Genomic DNA, 19,783 nt, shown 5'->3' with positions numbered 1-19,783 from the left:
GTTCGGATTTGCGCTGCACAGAAATCAAACTGTAATACAATGAAAGAAACAAAAGGGAGAAAAATGCAAGTAAATTAAAAAATCCGATAGAAATATTTAATGGGGACATGCCATGGACCACTTGAATGAAGACCACGGGCCCTCAGAGCACGGTTAGGGAACTCCTGGGTTACAAGACTGGTCAACCCTGGGATAATAACCCCTTAACTCACTGATCTGTTTACATGCCCTAACAGAGGGCATCATATTCAGTATCGTTAATGCAGATTCGCAATTCTCACAAGTGCTTTTACATTTGCCCTGACAATAAGTATAAAATGGGAAAGTCAGATATCACTGGGAGATGCTACCTGGGTGAGTCACACAACCTATGGGCCAAGAAATGCATGACCTTACCTGCAGATGTGCCCTTGTGTGTATGGTTCTCCCCCTGCCTTACAAACTAGTTGAGCAGGGGACCACATCAGTCATGGGGTGGGGGTAGGGGCTTTTGCCTCCAGATCAGGCCTCCCAAAAACACAACTTGTATGGCATTGCAAGAAAGGATGGGGGTCCTGTTGAAAAGAATGGAACCCTTCCCCCCCAGTGCAAATTGCGAGTGCAGGGACCCCTTAAGAGGAGCTGAATCATCTTTTCCCGCCTCTCCTCCCCAACAGGCAGGTATGACACAGAAAGGAGCCTTACCTTTGATTTAGCTGAGCCACTGTTGGTCGAATCTGTTAACAAACGAAGAGGAAAGAGAGAGAGGAGAGGATCAGTAAGACATGGGGCAGTGTCGGGAAAGCGGGTGGGTCGTGAGGCTGCCGAGGGGAACACTTGTTCCCATGGCTTCCCTGCAGCAAAGGTATGTCATGCTCCCGAGTCAGCGCATTAGAGCTAAACCGACAGGTGCACCCCAGAAAAAAGGGATGACTCAGCAGATGTTTCTTCTGTTCTGACTATGGATGTCTAAAGACTTCTCTCTCTCTGGACAGTGTAAAAAACAATGCAAAGCAACAACAGGTGCTGTTTTGGCATCCAGGGCTGACTTTGCTCACCTTCCCCTAAAGCCTGGATAGTGAGCTCAGCCAATGGCCAGCTATGAAGCCCTCCCAATAGAAACCTAATAATGTCTTTTTTATTTTCTTCATCTTCCTGACAACACGGGAAGAAGCTTCTGCTGGCAGAGCTGGGGGCCTCCGTATTTTGCAGTGAATGTATTCATTAGCTCAGCCGCTTCTGAAACTTCACAGAGCTGCACTTCCCCTTCCTTTGTCTGCTACTGGCTCCTTAAGACACACACTTGTGCGCAGAGCAGTCAGGGACTCCTGAATCTCACTCTTCCCTTCAGCAATCTCATTAGGATGACAGCCTGTACTTTGGTGGGTCAGAGCATTGGCTGTTAATGGCCCAATCACCAATGAGACATGACAAGGTCGTTTGCGCCCCCTGGTGGTGTCCTGGGGAAGGACACTCCCAAGATGAAAATCAAATTAAAAGAATAGGTACCCCAAATTCAGGGGCTCTTCCGATAGACATCTAACGAAGGCAACCCCTTTTTCTAATATCACATCGCTTCTTGCCAGAGGAAATTGTCTTAAAGTGAGGGACTCTATGCAAATTTCTTTATCCTAGCACATCTCTGAGCAAAACACCAATAATATTTTGGGCCCTTACTAAAAAATAAGCCAAGATTGAAGAAGGTTTGGGAGCAGGGGGCTCCCTCTTGTTAAATAATAGTCCAGAGAAGGGAAGTTGGCCCTGGGAGTTTACAAACATGCCACCTTGGACCACAAGCCACCATTTCATTTTGTCTCGCGTTTACTTAAGGAAAATAAAATTGAATGAACTGGTGGCAAAATAAAAGGGGTGGGGAGGGGAGGAAATAAAGAACAAAGAACAGATCGAGCAGCCCAGAACACGCAGAGTATCCTGAATGAATGAATGGGGGCTTTCTAAGGGTGGGGACCACAATCAGGCACATTTGTTCAAGTGATGGTGACAAGGCTGTCAGGAAGGTTAGTGGAGCAAAGTCAGTGGAATTAGTTAAGTAGAAAGGCAGATTGAGCACAGAGCGGTTAGGGGGAAGGCAGTGGAACATCTGATCAACACCTGACTTGTCGCCACACACAGCTGCCTGCCTCCTGCTCTATGGGCCCACTAACAACATGGCAGGAAGGCACAGCGTCCTAACATCCAATGCATCTGAACATACATGCGCAGTTAGTCCCAGAAGGGAAAGCGCCACAGTTCCACCCAGATGAGCAAGACTGAAGCCAGGTTCGTAAGGCATGTGACCCATCAAAAGCGAAATGAGCTCATCGGTCAGGTATATGGAGTCCCCCACAGGCCTGCCTGGGACTGTAAAAAGAGGTGGCCAAGGAGGCCACAATATATGACTGGGGGATGGATTTGGCCTCGTGGATCATAAGGTGTTTATCAGGAGCTCAGTGTTAACAGGATTAGGGACAGGGCTGGTCTCCCATCTCCTTGAGCGGCGATTCTGAAACAGGGTCTGACTCATGGTCAGCAATGTGAGGATGGGTTCTGAAAGCACGACAGGATGCAATGGCAAAAGAAAGAAAAGGAAATGCTCAAGTCGTTCCCAAAGAAAAATTGCGATGGGTGCCGAATTCTCCTGTTCTTTTTTGACCCTCGTGAGGATGTGGAAGAGCAGGTGCCATCAGGGTGGAATCAGCTCTGAAATCAGTGGCATCTTGACTGCTGTGCGTGTGGCAAACATGGCAGAGTTCGGAATGCTTCAGAATGCTTCCCCTGCCCCATCGTACTGAATGTACAGTACAGGTGCACTGGAGTGCAGAAGGAACTGGCCTTTTTAACCAGAAGCTGCTCAAGCAGCAACGCTGAAATGAAACAGCAGCCCACAAACAACCAATGAACCAGATTAGTGCCCAGCAGTACAACGAAGGCTGTGTTCACACTGTACATTTGAAGCACATTTTAAATGGCCCTGTAGTTTTCCCCTCACAGAGTTACAATTCCCCACAAGCCTTAAAAAACTACAGTGCCCAGAATTCTTTTGAGGGAACAGATGTGCTGCTACTGCATAGAGTGTACACAACCAAAGTTGTAAGAGTCAGTGCTTTGGGAAGAGTCAGTCCTTTGTCCTAGAGGGGATCTGCCTTAGCTGAAAGTGAGGCTCATACCTTACACCCCACACAGCTGAAGGTGAGCCATGAACAGAGGGTGGTGGGTCGAGTTTCACAACCAGCTAAAAAAAAAAAAAAAGATTTGCTCTTCTGCCTCAGTTCAGCTATTGCCACGTTCAGAAAGCCACACCTAAGAGAATGACTGGCAGATGTTGCCCAGATATTTTAAGGGGTACTTAAAGCAAAGTAGTGGCAATGCAGCCCCCCCCCCAAAGTTTAACAAAATTAAAAGCCAGGCCAGGCAGATCCAGCAAAGAGGAAGCAGGGGGCAGAGGTGGGTGCTGGCAAACCCCATGGGGCAAGAGCACAGGCAGCAACAATGGCTAGAAAACCACAGAAAATTCGTAGGGGCACGGTACCAGCCAAGCCGTTTGTGCAATAGCTCCCCCGCCTCCATGCAGTCACACACAAAATCCGCCACAGCAACGTCAGCAGCAATGAAACCAACAGACAATATAATGGATGGTCACAATGGCCCACTCTTGACAACCAAAGCCTCCTCCCCACCCACAACATGGAATTAGTGGCTGGCAATAACGAGAGTGAGGAAAGGCAGGAAAGTCACTCTGAGTCTGCCCCCCAACCCCAAAGTCCTTGAAAGAACAAAACCTCCGAAGGTGGAAAAGGAAACATTTCTGGTCTCTAGGCTGCGGCATCCAAGTTTTAAGGACAGACACCTTTTGCTTCCCAGTGGAAAAACTGAATACAAAACAGCCAGGGCAATTATTTTCAGGGATCCAATATTGGTGCAAACATATATGCAGGCATTCAAATCACACAGAACTCTTCATCAGGCAGAGAAGAAAGACAACTTAAATCTTGGGATTTAGACTGTTTGCATGAGCACGTTTTGTTCCTATTATATTATTTTAGACTTGTCTATACTGAGTCGTTATCTTTTGTTCTATAAGCTGTATATAAATGCTAACTAAATAAAATAAAATAAAGTTACATATTACTGGAGCTGTTAAAGATAAAAATTAACTACCTTTCCATTCTGTCAGGGGGGGGGGAGATGTTCTGCACTCGCTTAGAAAGCTACTGATTTGTTTTGTTTTAAACTATTTTCACAACTGATTTTAAATTGATTTATTTCCCCTAATGCTTGGCTTTAAGAAGCAAATCACAGGCCCATGAAGTGGACCTCATTTTTCACTCCCAACTTTTTAACAGTAAGGAGCTTGACCTCCGGTGTCGTGTCTCATCATAGTACACGCCAATGTTGTAGCTCGTCGGCGTGGAAGGACCAATAAGGAACCAGAACCACTTTCCTGTTTTCCTCAATCTCTCGTAATCACCCAATGGAATTAGTGCATGTACACCAGAGCACAACCACACCGTACCAGCTCTAGAGCTCCGGCAGTTCCACTGGAGTACGGAAGAGGAGGAAGAAGGAGGAGATGGAGAGAAAGAGAGAGAGAGAAGGAACAGAGAAAGACAGCAAAAAAGGTTAAGGAAGTTTTTAAACAGTAGAAAGAGAGAAAAACAAACAAAACAAAACCCCACTTAAACAATACCTCCCATCAACATTAGCAACTCCAGCTGGAGCGCAAGAGCAATTCCCCTCCAGTGCCAAAAATATGGTTTCTCTTCTGCCAACATAAAAGGCTCCGTTTGCCACTGGCCAAGGGGTGGGGTAGGTGACAATGGCTATGCATGCCCTTTTTTCTAAGGACTGTGCTACCAGATTCACCTTATGCAATCAGCTGATGTGGACATGGTGCCGGTGGCAGGGCGTCCAACCACATGTCCCCTCAACCTCTGTTCCTCCTGGCTTATCAAATCTAGCAGAGGGGGGGCTGACTGGCTGGCTCCAGAGCGTGTTCAATGCTGCATGTGGGGGTGGCCCCTGCTGCACTGAAAAGAGGCAGCAGTGTGACTGCTCCTAGAGAAACCGGCTCTGGACCTGTTGGATTGGAATAGCTATCGGCCAGGTGCCAATACCCTCTTTGGGGAGAAGGTGGTGGAGAGTGTCATGGTGGCATTATTGGGAGGACACCAATTCTTGGAGGACACCAGTTCTTTAGATCCCTTCCTATCTGGGTTCAGGCCTGGTCACGCTTTTCAGAGGGCAAGTATGACCTTGTGCCTGCTTCTTAATCTTTCTTTGGCATTTGAGGCCACTGGCCACAGCATCCTCCTGGACCGGATCTGGGAAATGTGAATTGGTGGCACTGTATTACAATGGTTCCAATCAGGGCAGCCTAGAGAGCAACGTTGGAAGAGTGCCTTTGGCCCCCTGGTGGCTACACTGTGGGGTGCAACAAGGGACTCTCCTCTCTAGTGCAATTTAATATCTACATGAAGCCATTGGGAGCAGTCATTCGGCGTTTCTGGGCCAGGTGCCATCAGTATGCCGGAGACACTCAGCTCTATTTCTCCATGACATCTGAACGGGGAGAGGCTGCACAGTCCCTGGGCCACTGCCTGGATGCAGCGGTGAAATGGATGAGGAAAAACAAGCTGAGCTTGAATCCCAGCAAGACGCAGGAACTGTGGATGAGCCGCTTCCACATTGGGGAAATTGGTCACCTGACTAGCCTGGGATGGGGCTGCACTCCCTGCGAAGGAGCAGGTTGGCAGTTTGAGGGTGCTTCTGGATCCAGCTCTGCCTCAATGGCTACAAGTGCCATTTACCAACTGCGGCTGGTTCGACAGCTACACCCATTCCTGGACCAGGAAAGCCTTGCCATAGTAGTTTGTGCATTGGTTACTTCAAGATGGGATTACGGTAATGCGGGCAATGGTGTGTGTGTGTATTTTTTAATTACATTTTCTGTTCTACAATTTAAAATACTCATTTTACATCCTTAAGATATCAATGGTTTCCCTTCTTCCCTTTCCATGGTTCATTTTACATATCATAAATCCCTGCATATTTTACAAAAACTATACAATTCAGTATTCCATTATTGCTTCCATCAAAACTTTTTACACTGTTATCTTAATGCTGCCAGTGTTTTCAGCTGTACACAATTATTTCCTATATATCCAATAAACGTTTTCCAATTTTCTTTAAACTTATGTTCTTCTTGTTCTCTTATTCTATATGTTAAGTCTGCGAGTTGTGCATATTCTGTCAACAAGTTGCCATTCTTCTTTAGCCGAGACCTCGCTCGTTTTCCACTTTGGGGCTAGCAATGCAAGGAATGTTGGGCTTCCCTTGCACTCGATTCAGAAGCTGCAGTTAAGTGCAGAATGGTACAGCGCGGCTGCCGACAGGAGTGAGGCCTTGTCAGCATATAACACCTGTGTTCAGAGATCTGCACTAGTTGCTGATTTTCTACTGGGCAAGTTCAAGGCATCACTTGGGGCCAGTTTACCTACAAGATCACCTTACCCAACACGTGCCCACTCAACCGCTTTGATCGGTGGAATTGGCACTAACTACTGCAGGTGCCAATTAATATCTGTTCCACATTTCTAAGAATGTGATCAATTAGTGTGGCAGCACCTGCACTTTCCGACTCCCTGCCTACTGAGATCAACCAAGCGCCTGTCATTGTACTCTTTTAGGTGTCTGCTAAAAACATTCTTGGGACGCGGGTAGCACTGTGGGTTAAACCACAGAGCCTAGGACTTGCCGATAAGAAGGTTGGCGGTTCAAGTCCCCACAACAGGGTGAGCTCCCGTTGATCGGTCCCTGCTCCTGCCAAACTAGCAGTTTGAAAGCACGTCAAAATGCAAGTAGATAGATAGGTACCGCTCCGGCGGGAAGGTAAATGGCGTTTCCGTGCGCTGCTCTGGTTCGCCAGAAGCAGCTTAGTCATGCTGGCCACATCACCCGGAAGCTGTACGCTGGCTCCCTCGGCCAATAAAGCGAGATGAGCGCCACAACCCCAGAGTCGTCCGCGACTGGACCTAATGGTCAGGGGTCCCTTTACCTTTTTAAAAACATTCTTGTTTAGACAAGCCTACCTGGATGCTTAGAAAGTTGAGGCAATTTTAATCTGCTTTGGCATTTTAACTTTGGCATGTTTTAAAATAGGGTTGTAGATTTTTCTCTATTTTTTTGTTTCATCTCTTTGTAAACTGTCTGGAAACTTCTTCCAATCAAGCGGTGCATTATATTTTATGAAATTGCGAGAAAGCGGGGCAGGGAGAAAGAGATGCACATTGTTGCTAACAGTGCAGCTTCAAAGGGAAGGAGCTAATCCCAGTGGCTTTTGTCCAAACAGGGACTTCTCTGCTATCAGAGAATTGCCCAAACGCAAATGTTTTTCAGAAGCAGGCAGATGGCTTTGGTAAAGGATGTTGAGCATTGTGCACTCGAGGGATGGGGTTAGATGGACAGGTCAACAACAAGGAGATAAAGACAATTTACAGGCCTATGGGAAAGCTAAGAGAAATGAGATCTGGGCTTATGTATGAAATGTGTAGTGTGAAAGGGAAGTTAGTGTGAAAGGGAAGTGGACTAACTTTTTCTTTTTTTGCTTGTTGTGCTTAAATACTGGAACTAATGGGAAGAACTTTTACAGGGTTCTTGCAAAACATCAGTCAGAACTTTCCACTGTGGGAATTCCACAGCCATTGGAATGAAGCAATGTCCACTCACCTGAAGCGTCCCCCGGTGCTGCTGTCCTCCCAATGTTGGGCAGAAGGTACTCAATATTCGGCACTGATTGGGCCTCCTGCTCATCTACAGGGGTCTGCAAAATGGATGCATTTGTGGTTAGGAAGGAAAGATTCAAGCTGTTTGCTAGATGTACAGTGTTCTATGGATTTCTCTTTCTCCTCGGCCAGCTCTCTTATTGGTGTGTTTGGCTGCGCTGTGGAGGTCTCAGTATTTCAGTATAGGAAAACTGGGAGTTCTCCACTCATCTATCTTCCTTCCGTCCTATACCTGGGGGGAAATGGGGAGAAGGGAAGGGAAGAACCACTCCTCCCATCTCATAATGTTCCATAGAAGAGTAAAGCTGAAAAGAACTAAAAGATTGTCTCATTTGACAGTACACCACAGTTCAAGCCTACAAAACCTAGACCACAGTTTTAAAATAGTTGCCTTGGTTGCCAGTTTGTTAATGGACACAATTCAAAGTACTCACATTCATGATTACAGCTTTAAGGGACTTAGGCCCTAAATATCTGAAAGAGTACTTCCTTTCCTACAGACTCCCTCCGGTGCTAAGAGTGGCAGAGAGGCCCCTCCTATACGTCCACCACCCTCATACATTTGGGGCCGGGGGTGGTGGCCTGGGAGAGAGCAGTTAGTATCTGTATGCTCATCACCTCTAGAAATCAAGATGTACACGCACACATGCATATAAACATGTAATTCCAAGAGCCAGCAACGCCTGTCTGGCAGAAGCAACAGGGGGCCTAAAGAAGTGCCATGTGTACACCTTGGTAAGCAAAACCTCTTTCGTACGTTCTTTCAGCGTTCTTAAAAAGACTGCCTGCCTCCTGTCTTTCCTGCATAAACAGATCTGCGACCAGCATGAATCCTGAGTTCATCCAATGAAAGAAAATGGTGGGGAGATTCCAGACAGACAAAAAGAAGTATTTTTTCCCACCCAGCTCATTATTAGAACTCTCAAATTCATGGGCAAAAGATGCAGGGACGACCAGCAGCTTGGACAGCTCTGAAGGGGAGGGGACAACTTTGAGGAGGGCAAGGCTATCAACAGCTACCAGTCACTATGGTTCCTCACTATGTCCAATATCACAGGCGTTGTGCCTCTGAGGACCAGTTGTTGGGAAAGGGCTACTGCCTTCCTGTCCTGCAAGTGGGTTTCCTCACAGGCATCTGGTTTGCCCCTAATTAAACCTTCGGCTCTTTCACCGCAACAACACCCTAGCTGCAGGGCTGTCCTTTCTGACCAACCAACAGGAATCAGCAGAAAGACTGTTTACAGAGCATGGCTGGGAAAGGGCTGTGCTGACACCCTGCATTCCCCTGCAATCTCAGGTACCGGCATCCTCCTCCTTTCCAAGTGACTCACCTTCTCACCTTTATCCTCCTTGTCGCTGAAAAACCAGTCTGACTGTGGAAGGGAAAAGGCAGAGGAGAGGAATCAAAGCAGAGTCGAGTTGCTAATATTAACTCCCCCCCACCCATCAGTCAAAGCCAACATCATATTAAGACTCGCAGGTTTAAAGGTGGGCTGGGGAAACTTGTTGCTCTTCAGGTGTTATGGGACTACACCTGTCCCATCTCTCCTGACCATTGGGCCAGGCTGGTTTGGGCAGATGAAGGCTGGAATCCAAGAGGCTGCCTGCCCTGGATTTAAAGGGGTGTCGTGGCAGGTTCTTCACCCATGAAATGCAAACATGGACTCTTCCTGGCTTTTCACTTCACAAGAAAGACGTACGTTCTGCAAAGCTGGGCACTGGGTTAGCTAGTCATCAGAATTCCTCCTTCCTCACTATGCTTTTGGAGGGCTTCCCACCTACTGCAAATAATAATTTCTAACTGTTGTATGTATATTTAGCCAGTTGTATGTTCCTTTGCCCTCTCTATTGCTATTATTTTTTAAAAATCACAACACAGGAACATTTCTGTGTATTGGCTTTTCACTGGCTTCAAAGAACCAGGAAGGGATATATTAGAGTTTTTAATTTGATTCCCCCCCAAATACAGGTTTTTCCCCCATACATACACCACAACTTACAGCAGTGTAGGCCTATAAAAACACATTATGATTAAGTGATCCACAAGTTAGTGTAAAGCTTTGGAATTGGTATTTGGTTTTCTGGAGAATTTCTGAATGAAATAAAGCTCCACCATTCTCCCACAACGGTTTCTTTATGCTTTGTGCCAGTCTTAATGTGTAATTTTTCCGCATGAGGGCAATACACCATGCTTTCTTGTACCAAGCATTCGAGTTTGCACCTTTTCAGTCCTTCCAGAATGTGGCTTCAAGGAAGGGATTTATTTGTGACAGCCTAACCATTAGCCCACTGGCTATTGTTTTCCCTCAACCCAGTTTATGCTTCAAACTTGCAGAACCATTCTCCTCTTCCTTACCAGCCCCCTATCCCTGTAGAACAGGAAAAGACACATCTAGTCAGTGAGGGTGCTTCTGAAGCAACCCCAGTGCTTTACAAATGCTGCAGTGACCTATGGCAGGGAAGAGGAGCCCTCCTGATGGGACTACAACTCCCATCAACCCTATGCCTGATGAGCAGCAGGTGGCACGAACAGTGAAAGTTCTTCACAACTGATCCACTGGTCAAGTGCCAGTTCAGAGTAACTGCCAATAGACTTAGCTGCGATTATAGAAAATACTGGAACAAGAAGAGACCAGTAGTGTCTACTGCTGATTTAACGTATGAGATATTCCTTATATCTCGTAAAAGTTCTTCTTATATGGTTAAGCTAACGTACCTCAATAAATTGAGAAACGCTCACAAATATCTTCAGTGATGGGAGCAAATGCAAAACACAGCAACCACTTCAGAAACTAATAATGGATTGAATTTTTTTTGCATGCATTTCTTTGCAAGAAGATATCCAATGGCTTTAAAAAAGCAATTAAGTGGTGGTCATCCCACATCCAGGAGGCAGGGCCAGTCTTCTCCTGGCTGCCCTCCAGCCCCCGCCATGCCCTTGCAGGCACCTCCATGCCCCTTACGTGCTGTATGAGGGTCTCTACGATTTTGTAGCGATCAGGCATGTGTGTCACCATGTCGGTCATGTTGTCCTCCGACGTTCTAACAAGGGTGGGACCAAACACCAGAGCAAGATTCCGGGGCTCCATCTGCAATGCAAGCCATTGTTGTTTTTAGGCTTAAAAAAAAGAGAGAAAAGACTATTCTGGCATTTGACTGCCAGGCGGCAAAGGAAGCGACAAGACTGTTTCCCGCAAACATCTCAGCTTTCAGTCTGCATTAGTTGTTATAGTTATACAACACCTGCACTGTAAACAAGACACTTTGCTGTTGCTTGTGAAATTCTGTAAACAGGTCTTTGGCCCCAAGGAGCTTGCAAGCTAACTGTGCAATCCGAGAATTGTCTTTTGGGAAGTTTGGGGCTTACTTCTAGGTAAGTGACTAGGATTGTGGTGGAAGTTATGAAGGCGGTAGAGATGGACACTTAACTTAGATGGCTTTAAAAGGGGCTTAGACAGAAGGCCCATTTCCAACAAAGGAGGAAGGGCAGAAGAAGTTGATGGAGTGTGCAGAAATGGCGAGTTTAACTAGCAGAATAAGAGACCAGGAAGAAAGAGTCTTTAAGGAAGACTGGAAATGGTTTGTAGGATATTTGGGGGGGAAATCATTGTAAACAAATCAAACTGTTAGCAGGATTATACTAAATTCGGCCGTATAAAATAAACTGAGGTAAAAGAAAAAGACAGAATATGGAATACTTAGAATATGCAGCAGCAAAGGAAAGGGGGGAAGGGAAGTCGATGTTAAATGTATAAATGTATTGTTAGCATTTCGGTGAATGTGGAATCCTTGCAAAATGGAAAATTATAAATAAAATTACAAAAAGATAAAAAATAAAATAAAAGGGGCTTAGACAAATCCACAGAAGATAAGACTATCAACATCTTACAGTCACAATGGCTAACTCTAGGATCAGTCACCCTGCCTCTGAACATACCTCTCATTTCTGGGAAATGAGAGCAGAATGGGGCTGCTGCCCTCCTGTCCCCCCAGCAGGCTTTCCACAGTCATCTGGCTGGCCAGTGTGGGGACAGGACACTGGACTTTGGTCTGACCTCTTACACTGCTTACGAGGCACTGAGATCAAACCACTGCTAAGCCTAAGGCTGCTTCCAGATGAAGCATATATACTGAGAAACTGTCCTGATTTGCTTTCACATAACTTGCACAGAGGCTATACAATGTCTCTGTCAAGGGGATGTTGGGGTTTTGTTTTCTGGGAGCAGGGTTGTTGTGGAAGAGTGTTGCTTACCCATGGCTTGTGCTATTCGTTGCACCTACCTGGATCTTCTTCCACATAAAGAAGCTACCATATCATACTGCGTTTTTCTTTCGGTTCGGCAAACATTACCTTGTTCTTCTCGGAATGATCAGCAATTGTCTTCAGGTGTCCCACCAGAAACTTCAGGGTCTCATAATAATGGCCTGGCAAGTCCCGGATCTGAGGAACAGATGGAAGAAAAACAGCAGCAACCAATTAGAGCTTGGGACATCCGTGAAAGATGGAAAATTCCTCCAATCCCTCTCTTCTTCCAGATTTCTCCAAAAATTTTGGTGAAATGAATTTGGCACTCAAACTGCAGGGATACGGAAGCTTCTGAATTTAGGAAGACACAGAAACCTGTGAAACTCAAAAGCTTACCATCACCTACATCAACTAAAGCTGGACCCTGAAAGATATAGCTTTACCTGCTCTATAAGGCATGCTCAGAAATTCACCTGAGTATGTGGAGGCTTAAAGAGTGTGCGTGGACAGGTAATCCTTGCCCAAGACCTTCCAGTTCACTATAACTGCACAATCTGAATTTGCCGGCATGTGACTGAATTGCCCCTGAAATCAGCAACTGCTTGGCTGTGGTGTTGTCGTGCTCACGACTGCAAAAGAACCCAGATTTAGGGAATGGAGATGCCTCAGTATAAGACACTTAATCTCAGGGTCGTAAGTTTGAGCCCCATGTTGGGCGAAAGATTCCTGCACTGCAGGGGGATGGACTAGATCGACCCTTGTTGTCCCTTCCAACTCTACAGTTCTCTGATTCTATGTGCAGCGAAAGAGTAAGTTACAAGCATGAGCGGGGCTCGTTACAGGATTTGTCAATATGGAGTTAATTACATCTTACACTTTCCCTATGTACTTATTTCCTACATGTTTTTCCCTCTTCACTGGTTCAAGGTTAATTATTTTACATAGTCAGCATGCAAATATAAGGCTCATTCAGCCAGTCCCACCCCCCTTTAGTCCTCCATAATTGGCATTAAGAGGCTTTTGGTTTGTACTCAGGACTATATAAGCTGCCTGTGGCCTTTGTTTTAGAGGTTACTTTAGCAGACATCAGGAAGAATTGCCTTTAGGGTTAAGAAAGTATTTTTTTAAAAAAACAAACCCTTAAGAGCAATTCTGTTGGTTTGTTTTACGAAATGTAAAATGGGGCAAGAGAACGCTTAAGATTATAAAGGGAGGATTTTTTAAATTGTTTAAACAATTTTTTTAATTGTTTAAAACTATGTTTAAATAATGAACTTCCTATGCCAAGGGATGAAGTGTGTTTGGAGAGGAGTGCTACATAATTTGCTCTGCTTTGTGTAATAAAATTGGTGTTCTTAAAGAGAGAAATCATTTCTGCATACTGGTTTTTCCAGAATTAAGAATAATTTCGTGCTTCACTGTTGACTTGGATGCCATTCAATGTGTTAAAGACATAAGTGTTTTTATAACTGGTTTGGCAGTTAAGTAAATTGTCTGTTTTACAGATGCTCTTGGAGTATCCTCTGACTTGAAATTTGCTGGGTGTTAACATGTTACATTCAAGGCTTCCTCTTTTCTCCATTCCCATGCTGGCAATTTCTCTCTCTCCCTGCCGCATCCAGCTTTCTACCTAGAGACCCAACACATAACTGCTGTAGAGAACATGCTTTAACCCGTCTGTTATCCACACCAATATTAAGTTTTTAATTTCAGCTGAAGACTGACTCATGCCGCCACCACTTTAGCATAACTGGAACACAGGAAGTGGTTTCATATTGAGTCAAACCACTGAGCTGCCTAGCTCAGTATAGTCTACATTAGGGTTGGTGAACCCAGAGTGGCAAGTCTCCTCCTGCCCCCCAGCACTGCAGTGGGTGTGAAAACACTGCCTCTTGAACTTCAGGTATCATTCCTTGAAGACCACGAGGGGGCATGCAATCTCCTGCCATCCACCATCACAAAGTGATAGGGGCTTGTGTATGAGAGAGAAAGAATACCTATGTATGGCTGCATAACTGTATAGCGGGGGGTGGGCAGTGCCATATGTCTGCATATATGTGGTTAGTTTGAGTGCAGGTTTGTTTGCTGTATGTGTTGTAAGTGTGCATGTGCTCTATGTGTGATAAGTGTGTGTGCATGCGTAAGTGTGCATTGGTCACCTCTGCCACTGGCAACCAGGTCTTAGAGGTCTGACCAACTTTCCATGAAGCCCTTGAGCCTCCCCAGATCTACATCAATTGGCCAGTGCTCTCCAAGGACTCGGTTAGAGGTCCTTCCCAAGGTCTACCTGGAAATGCCAGGGACCTGCGGCACGGATGATCTACCACTGAGCTACAACCTGCCCTCTCAAAAGCTTTGTTACAACAAGGCGGAGAGGAAATGTGTTTGTGTTTCCCCCACTGCATTGCAAAGAAAAAAGCATCCACTCACAGAGGACAACTTCCCCTCCCCAAATTGCGTACCAGTTTGCGCAAGGTCTTCATCCTTTCGCTGGCATCTTCAATCCGGTTGGCTTCAATAAAGTCATTGTACTTATCTTGTAAAAAAGAAGAAATTCATCTGTGATTGTTAGGCACTGTCTGGTCAGAGGAAATGGGAGTCCTGCGCAAGGTGATAAGGTGGCAGTTTACCTGGGCAGACCAATGGCACTGAGCGCAAGACCTCTGACCCTGATCTCAATTCCCAGGTAGGCCTCTATGAGAGCAAGCACTCCTTAAAGTAACCTGCTCCAAAGCTGCTCCAAAGCATTTTGAATTGAGTCTGAAAGCAAACAGGAAGCCCAAAGGAGTCTCAAGGCTCCCAAAGGAGATCAAAGCCTGGAGTTATATGCTCTGATCTGAGAATGCCTGACAAAGGTCTGGCCGCTACATTGCTGAACAACTGAAACTTCTGGACAGTCTTCAAAAGCAACCCCACATATAGTGCATTACAATAATCTAGTCTGGCTGGAAGGGAAAACCAAGAACACACAGCTGCCCCTTTGCTTAGAGGAAAAATTAATTTAGAGGCTTGCAATGGGTTGATCTGAGCAGGGGGACTACAGCTCCCATAATCCCTAGCTAGCAGGAACAGTGGTCAGGCATGATGGGAAACAGCTGGAGACCCAAGTTTGGGAAGCCCTGTTCTACAGCAACCGGTCCATCTGGCTCAGCATCATCTGCAGTGACCGGCAGCAGCTCTCCCAGACTTCGCAGAGGAGCCTCTCCCAGCCCTACCTGGAGATGCTGAGGATTGAGCCTGGGGCCTTCTGCACACTAGGCAGGTGTCCTGCCACTGAACTGGCAGTGGGAAGATGGAGAGCTCCATCCCTTCTCCTACAGCTTTCTGCCTCATCTCTTCCTCTGCTGGCTCCTGCTCACCCGGCCTGCCTGCAAACCCTTGTCACCTAAACCTACCAGGTGAGCACTCAAATGCGCTCCTGCTCCTGCATGATAGGGGTTTTGCGGGACGGCTGACTTGATGGCTTTTTCCTTCCACTGTTAGGGACAACCCTGCTCATTTAAGGCAAGTGTTTTGCTCATGATGGAAAAGAAATAGTGGCAAGCTTAAGGCACTGAAGACCAGAAAGAGGACTGTTGGGGAAATACCTCCCTTCCAAAACCCTGAAATTAATTCAAAAGGCCTTCCTGGGAGCTTTGCTATTATATAGTCACTTGCCCAGCCAGAGGCCCCAGTCCTTTCTCTGGGTACTTAAGCTCCTCTTTCCTCTCTCGCAATCCATGTCTGCCCCTGCACTGCCAAAACCAATTTCATTTGCTGAAAGAGGGGAGCGCCTAGGTTTAGACCCAGAAAGCAGACCCATAGTCAGACCTTCCCACCCGCATCCAATGCACCAAAAACGTGGCCCACCCCACAATCCCAACCATCCGAGCATTTTGCCTTTCCACTTGCCCATCCGTTTGAGAGAGAAAATGTAGACTTACGCTATCTTAAATGCTAAGGGTGTCAAAGCCAGAGTCACTCACCATCTGTAAACAGTGGTTCCGGGAGCTTCCGGAAGAACGACTTCAAGAGACTGCTGATGACGTTCAAGTCTTGCCACCTCTGGCCATACAGGGAGAGAGAAAGAAGTAATTTTAAAGTTTGGGATGTTTCAAAACCACACTTCTAATCTCACCAAGAGACCAGATCCCAGAAGAACAAGAGAAACACCAACACTATCGTAAATCGTGTAGCCACACTGGCAAGAAATGGCCAAGGGGCAACCTTTGATTTCCACCAGTGATTTATTTGTCTCCAGAAAACAGGTGATTTATCAGAAAAAGGATGCTGTACTCATTACATTATAACACTAGATGGCAGAGGGGGTGGGTGGGGAGAGGCAAGCTTGCCAAAGTACAGGTAGTGGTTTCATGGCTGAGGCATGAATTGACTCGGAGAGTTCCTGATTTTTTAGCTGAGTTTCTTTGCTTCTACGAGTCAGAAGCCCAAACAAGGCTTGTGAACTGGCCCAGCGTTCGGTGTGCAACAGGTACAGCCTTCTGCAAATATGCGTGGGCACTGCCTATAGTACAGCTAAGTGGCAGCTAGGTGGCAGCAGTATACTATATGCTGAGTTTTCAACAGTAGCGAAGATGGGAAACAGAGAGACTGACAGGAGGCAGAGAGACTGGCAGGAGCCAGGGAGGGGCAGAGTGGTCCTGCTCTCACCTCTTCCTGCAGATTGATTTCTGCAGACCCTTTGTTGAGCTGCTCCTGGAGGCTGGAGACCACAGCGTTGTTCCCAGGGACCCGGTAGATGCCCATGTATTCCAAGCCTTTGTCTTCCACCACCTTGCAGCAGGCTTCCACAATCAGGGGGACTTTCTGCAGAAAGTGAAGTGCGGAGGTGAGGCTGGTGGCAGTCTCAGAAACCTTCACAAGTCAAAGGCTTGAGCGCTGTGTGGCGGCGGCAATTAAAAGCTGCAGAAGCAAATGGGCTGGTGCCAGACAAGGTGCCACACCCGGTCTAAAGGGCCTTAAATAGCTGGCCAGTCCCAAAACATGCACATGACCAATACATATCCCCTGCAAGGATGTCATATTAATTTCTGGAACGTCAAATTTTGCCTGCAGCCAAATCCATATAGTCTGAACTTCAATTTATTTCTGGCGACTGTCGGAATATGGACATCAACAACTTGGGCACTGCGTTTTAACTGGTCATGAGATGCGAGAGTAAGTCCCTACACTTCCGAAAACACAGGATTGGCATGTATCACAATTAAGCCGAGATGCTCCTCTAAGCAGCATGTTGCACATTCCCTGAACAGGAATGTGTTGTATTGCTTTACTTATTTAGTACATTTATATCCCACCTTTAGGGGCAGGTGAAGCTCATCAACCTGGGAAGGTAGCTAATCTAGGAGAAGGAAAACCTCTGCTGCCTTGTGAGATATCTTCGGGAGAAGAAAAGGCTAAGAAGTAAACCCTACACCAGCCTTTCTCAACCTGTGGATCCCCAAATGTTGTTGAACTACAACTCCCATCACCCCTAGCTAGCAAGGCCAGAGCTCAGGGATGATGGGAGTTGTAGTCCAACAACATCTGGGGACCCACAGGTTGAGAACCACTGCCCTACACAAATCTGGAGTGGAGTCCCTAAGATGGTTGGACGGCGCCTTGTATGCCTCCTTCCAGCAACTCCTGCAGCCAAGCAGGTACCAAACATATTGCAGTGCTTTCCTTTGGAGGAGAACTGTGAGGCTGAGAGGGGAGTCTTGTTGTCTGGGCAGCCCAGGACCTCCATACACACTGCCCAGGCTTGCACCCCAGGAAGGTCACTTCGGTGCTGCTAATGCAGAGTTTTGACTTCACCCCCAGAGGTGCACTCCATTGTCTCTCAAGACAGACAGGTGCCAGCCACATATCTCACCTTTTCTCAAGGTTTCCTTCAGACCAACCTGTGAGGTAGGTTAGATTGAGAGACAGTAACAGTATGCCCAAGGTCACCCAGTGAGCCTCATGGCTGAGTGGGGAACAGCACCCCAGTCTTCCAGGCTTTAGTCTGACACTCTACCAACTGCACCACACTGGCATTTAGCATCCAGCCCTCTCAACTGGAACTCTGTAGATCAGAGACTGTCAACCTGGTCCCACTAGTGGTTGTTTCAGGATTCTAGGTGGGTGGTAGGCACAAGCTGAATCCTCCTTCCACCGAGCATTGGTGGGCGGTAAGGAAATTTTACCATCAAGAAAGATGCATTAGTGGTGATAGGTATAAAGAGGTTGACTACCCCTGCTGTAGACCATGTCTGGGAAATCATTCTCTTTCCACCAGGCTAATAGGTCTCAACTTCCTCCTCGCTTTCAACTCTACACAACACACCTTTTTCCATTGCATGTGGTGATTCCACTTGCATGCTTGCAGGTACTTGCTATCTAAAGCAAACACACAGTTGTCTGTGACTAGGTTGCAAGCAGGAAGAGCACAAAGGCAGCTTGGAATGACAGGTTATTATTGGGGAAGGTAGCCTACCAGAGATTTTAACTGGGTTTTAGCCCTTGGGAAGCTCAAGGTGCTTCCTCTCTAATATTTACTTAGCTAACAAAATGCATATTCTTCTTGATTGTAGCAGCACATCTTTGTGTCTGGACAGGCTTTCCTAAACAAAAATGTTTTAAGGCTGCAGCGACAAGTCCAGCACCTGCCTGCCTTCAACAGGAAGGGAGTTCCAAAGTGTAGGTGCTGCAGCATGAAAAGATGGGTTTCTTACAATTTAATGCACTAGGTTTGCACATGCAGGGAAATGCAAGGGTCTACCTTGTTGTCAGGGGCAGGTTGGCAGTCTTCTAGTCTCACGCCAAAGGCCCTTGGAGCAGGCTTCTTGTTTTTCTTCATTATGTTGATACCCCAAGGAGCTTTCTGGTGGGCACTGTCATCTGGGCAGGGGGAAAGAAGAACAAAAGCAAGTTCACTGGCTGAGAAACATAACAGGCCAAAATCAGACGAAAAATTATCACCCAGTGGCCTGCCTAAAGCAGTGATGGGGGTACCACAGGTCTGCAGGCATAATCAGGCCCATCAGTCCTCCTCCTCATTTGGCCCAACAGACCATTTTATCCACCTGCCATACACCTGAGCATCAGGTGTGCTGCAGGTAAAGATGACAAAAGTGACAAAAGTGGGGGTTTGCAAGCACCACTGATCAGCTGGTAACTGGTACCAGCAAAGCCACACCTTTGTCAGCATGGTTTGATTTCAAATAACGCCAGCATATGAAAATGGATCGTTGTGATGTCATTGTCAGGTGGCTGACCCTTCCTTCCTTCCTTTCTTCTCTCTCACATTAAAAAATGATAATTGTGCATGTGAAAAGCTAGCCTGACAGTGACAAGCCTGGCTAATGGAGACACACACAAATAACTTCCAGGTAGCGAACTGAGGCAGAAGAAAACTAGAAAATTTAAATAATTTTGTACAGAGCCATTTACAGTTGTATCTCGGAAGTCAAATGGAATCCATTCCGGAAGTCCATTTGACTTCCAAAACATTCAGAAACCAAAGCGCGGCTTCCAATTGGCTGCAGGAAGCTCCAAAGAACATTTGCAAACCTGACAACTCACTTCCAGGTTTGTGGCATTCAGGGGCCAAAACATTCGACTCACAAGGCATTTGACTTCTGAGGTATGACTGTATATTGATGGCACTTAAATACGGTGGTACCTTGGTTTACAACCATAATCCATTCGGGAGATCCGTTTGTAAACCAAAACAGGTTGTAACCCAAGGCACGCTTTTGCAAATGGGGCCTCCAAAAAAAATTGTTCGTAATAGAAAAAAATGGGTTGCAATTCA

At 46.4% G+C, this 19,783-nt stretch overlaps 1 protein-coding gene across 3 annotated transcripts in view; it reads right to left on the bottom strand.

Moving 5' to 3' along the window:
* ARHGAP23 (Rho GTPase activating protein 23) overlaps positions 1 to 19,783 on the bottom strand; it is a 181,211-nt gene that overhangs the window by 6,547 nt on the left and 154,881 nt on the right. For all 3 annotated transcript variants that reach the window (XM_053362005.1, XM_053362006.1, XM_053362004.1), the window contains exons 15-23: positions 18,749 to 18,867; positions 16,657 to 16,812; positions 15,972 to 16,050; positions 14,469 to 14,542; positions 12,112 to 12,201; positions 10,724 to 10,849; positions 9,092 to 9,133; positions 7,705 to 7,798; positions 685 to 716 (exon numbers count right to left, since the gene is read on the bottom strand). In XM_053362005.1, the coding sequence (XP_053217980.1) occupies positions 685 to 716; positions 7,705 to 7,798; positions 9,092 to 9,133; positions 10,724 to 10,849; positions 12,112 to 12,201; positions 14,469 to 14,542; positions 15,972 to 16,050; positions 16,657 to 16,812; positions 18,749 to 18,867 (812 nt within the window). The remainder of the gene's footprint in view (positions 1 to 684; positions 717 to 7,704; positions 7,799 to 9,091; positions 9,134 to 10,723; positions 10,850 to 12,111; positions 12,202 to 14,468; positions 14,543 to 15,971; positions 16,051 to 16,656; positions 16,813 to 18,748; positions 18,868 to 19,783) is intronic.

The sequence above is a fragment of the Podarcis raffonei genome, chromosome 13 (assembly GCF_027172205.1).
Source record: "Podarcis raffonei isolate rPodRaf1 chromosome 13, rPodRaf1.pri, whole genome shotgun sequence".
Classification (NCBI taxonomy): Eukaryota; Metazoa; Chordata; class Lepidosauria; order Squamata; family Lacertidae; genus Podarcis; species Podarcis raffonei.
The sequence above is the reverse complement of the archived record's forward strand: the minus strand, read 5'-3'. Positions and strand labels throughout refer to the sequence as shown.